Source organism: Otolemur garnettii, unplaced genomic scaffold (assembly GCF_000181295.1).
Source record: "Otolemur garnettii isolate 467f Iridium unplaced genomic scaffold, OtoGar3 scaffold00016, whole genome shotgun sequence".
In the NCBI taxonomy this organism is placed as follows: Eukaryota; Metazoa; Chordata; class Mammalia; order Primates; family Galagidae; genus Otolemur; species Otolemur garnettii.
Window position 1 is genome coordinate 1,971,024 of NW_003852411.1, and position 3,145 is coordinate 1,974,168.

Below are 3,145 nucleotides of genomic sequence, written 5' to 3' on the forward strand. Positions count from 1 at the left end.
CCCCCCCCCCAAAACAGCAAATACAAAAAAAAAGAACAAGATGGAATTTTTCACCTATTATACTGGCAGAGATTACAAAACAATGACAATGGTCAGTGTTCAAATGTGATAATTTCCACATACTGTTTGTAGTTTTTAACCATTATAAGAAATTTACTCCATGCATGGGTTTTCACTAAAGTATTTTTGTAATGTATAGAAAACCAGAAGCTACTTAACTGTTGTCAGCAAGAAACTAGGTAAATAAATTACAGTATATACATACACTCTATGGAGGTTCCTCAATAAACAAAAAAATAGAACCACCATACAGGTTGCTGGGCATATATCCAAAGGAGGGGAATTTAGTATACTGAAAAGGTATCTACATTTCCATGTTTATTGCAGCGCTATTCATAATAGTCATGATTTGGAATCAACCTGTCTATCTACAGATGAATGGATAAATTGTGGTATACATACACACACACAACAGCATATTATACAGTCATAAAAAAGAAAAGCATCAGGATATTTCCAACAACATGGACAGAAATAGAGATCATCATGTTAAGTGAAAAAAGCCAAGCAAAGAAAGACAAATCTTGCATGTTCTCATTTATGGGGGTGGGGGTGCGTGGAGAGCCAAATTTATTAAAACAACTGATCTTATGGAGACACAGAGTACATTGATGGTTACCAGAGAATAGGAAGAGTAGCAGGGAGAGAGGATAAAGTGGGTATGGTTAATGGGTACAAAAATAAAATTAGATAGAATGAAAAATATTTGATAGCACAACTAAATGATTAATCAACAATAAGTTAAGGGGTACTACGCTTGAAAATAAAAGAGTGGAACCGGAATGTTCAAAACCTAAAGAAATGATAAACACCTGAGGTGATGGTTACCCCAAATTACCCTGATCTGATTAATTTACGTTGTATGCCTTTATCAAAATATCATATGTACTCTATGAAGATATAAAAATATTGTGTACACAGAGTAATTTGAAATAAAAAAGCAAAAAACTCAAAAAGCAAAAAATAAAATTTAGGTGGCATTAATACCATCAGAGGTATCAACTGTTTATTAGTATAGCAAATAAACAAAACATAAAAAGTGTTAAATAACTTTAATGGAATGTTTGTCTAATTGAGAATACAAATACAGGGGTAGTATTTCTCATCAGTAAAAAAAAAAAAAAACCCACAAAATTATAGCATATTCATACAATGATATATATCAACTACTTCTACTGACCTAAAAAAAAAAAGCAATAATATACTTTTAACTGAAACATAGGAAGTATATAAACCTTTAGTGAAACATAGTAGTATCTGTTTAGGAAAAACTCGGAGTAATATAAAACATATCACATATAGTATTTTCTTTGAAGGGCAGGACTCATACTTGGAAGGAAGGGAGAGGGAACCAGCAGTGTACTTCTACTACCTCGGAGTTTTCCTTACTTCCCTACTAAGAAGGATTAGTAATTATTATAGTTCCAAATAACTTCTCGAAAGCGTCTTCCCATAGGTAATAGAAAAACTGCCCCAAGTTACCATGTCCCCTGGTAGATAGCAGACAATTAACATCCTAAATTGTTAAGTTTAGCACTATTTTAGGTAGCCTTTAGGCTCCATGGAACATACATCCTAGGAAGACAGGGGGAAAAAAATAAGGGGCTGGAGCACCAGGTACAGTTGGCTATCTGCCACCTAAAGGCAAGGGGCTGTTTTGCTTATTACATCTTTAATATTGTCTATGCTGCTTTCACAGTCCACAATCACCTGGTGAATGTTCTAGTTAGCATGGTGACATTTAAGATTTAGAATATGAACCTGTAAATTTGTCATTTGGTTCTTTTTTTTTTTTTTTTGGTTGCAGTTGTCATTGTTGTTTGGCAGGCCCAGATTGGGTTCAAACCCACCAGCTCTGGTGTATGTGTCTGGCACGGTAGCCACTGAGCTACAGACTCTGAGCCTGTCATTTGGTTCTAAATTATTAATGTCTGCATTATCTGTGGAAGGTTGAATATCTTTGTTAGCTAATCAATGTATATTTTGAGAATGAAAGGCTATTTCTAGAAAATATTACATAATTATCTTATATCAAATAAAAACTTGTTTTTAGAAAACCTTCACCATCCCTCAAGCAATGAAGAACTTAGGCTTACCTTCACTGGAAGGTTTAAGATGTGACAATCTTAATAGATCTTTGTGAGACCAGCCATTTCTTTGTTTATATTTCGTAACTGCCAGGGCAAGGGCCATGCCACCTTTCTCATTGTACCAGTCTGCTACAGCCTTCCGGAGGGCACGACCCCACATGCCACATTTCATGCTTTCCTTCAGATCTTTCTTAAATTGGATAAAAGTAAAGAGATGAGTAGGGATGCGACAAACTTCAGAAACAGCCTTAAATGCTGCTTGTTTTGTGCTTATGTCAGAGCACTGGGAACAAATGGCAAGTGCAAAGAGCATAGGTTCTTGCTTTGCGGTTCTGCCTTCTTGACTAAACGACTTGATTTCCTGGATCACTTCACATCCTCTGCCATCTTCAATCAATCTAATTAAAGCTTCAGCATTTTCAAGGCCCAGCTTCTGTTCTTTGATATAATAAGTCCCACCTTCAGAACCAAAACACAAGAACCGGTGTAGTCGATTCATGTCAGTGACTTGCCACACATATCCATCTTCTGAATTGGCTATCTGCTTCTCATTCAGTGGCTGCATTTGGCTTACAGATTCCTCCATTTTCTTCTGTCTTTTGGGAAACCTATCAAAAAGGCAAATGTTACTACAGCTAGATTGGCACAATAAAATTATAAAAACCAACATTTATTAATCTACGCTTAGTGATTAATATGAGTTATAAATTCTTTTAATTTAAAAATATCATTTAAGTTCATTTGTATTTTAGTACCAAATCAATATAAATGTCCTGAAGAAAAATTAGAAATGGCAGAAAAATGAAAGAAAAGAACTATATCTGACCCCTTAGAAACAACTACTGATAGTATCTTCAGTTTTTCTTTTTTTTTTGAGATGGAGCCTCAAGCCCTCCCCCTGGGTAGAGTGCCGTGGCATCTCGCTCACAGCAACCTCCAACTCCTGGGCTCAAGCGAGTCTCCTGCCTCAGCCTCCCAAGTAGCTGGGACTACAG

The 3,145-nt window shown here is 35.9% G+C and overlaps 1 protein-coding gene across 1 annotated transcript in view; it reads right to left on the minus strand.

Moving 5' to 3' along the window:
• TROVE2 (TROVE domain family member 2) overlaps positions 1 to 3,145 on the minus strand; it is a 31,285-nt gene that overhangs the window by 13,206 nt on the left and 14,934 nt on the right. Inside the window, exon 2 of the mRNA XM_012802706.2 lies at positions 2,157 to 2,758. Coding sequence (XP_012658160.1) covers positions 2,157 to 2,736 — 580 coding nt within the window. The 5' untranslated portion in view covers positions 2,737 to 2,758. The remainder of the gene's footprint in view (positions 1 to 2,156; positions 2,759 to 3,145) is intronic.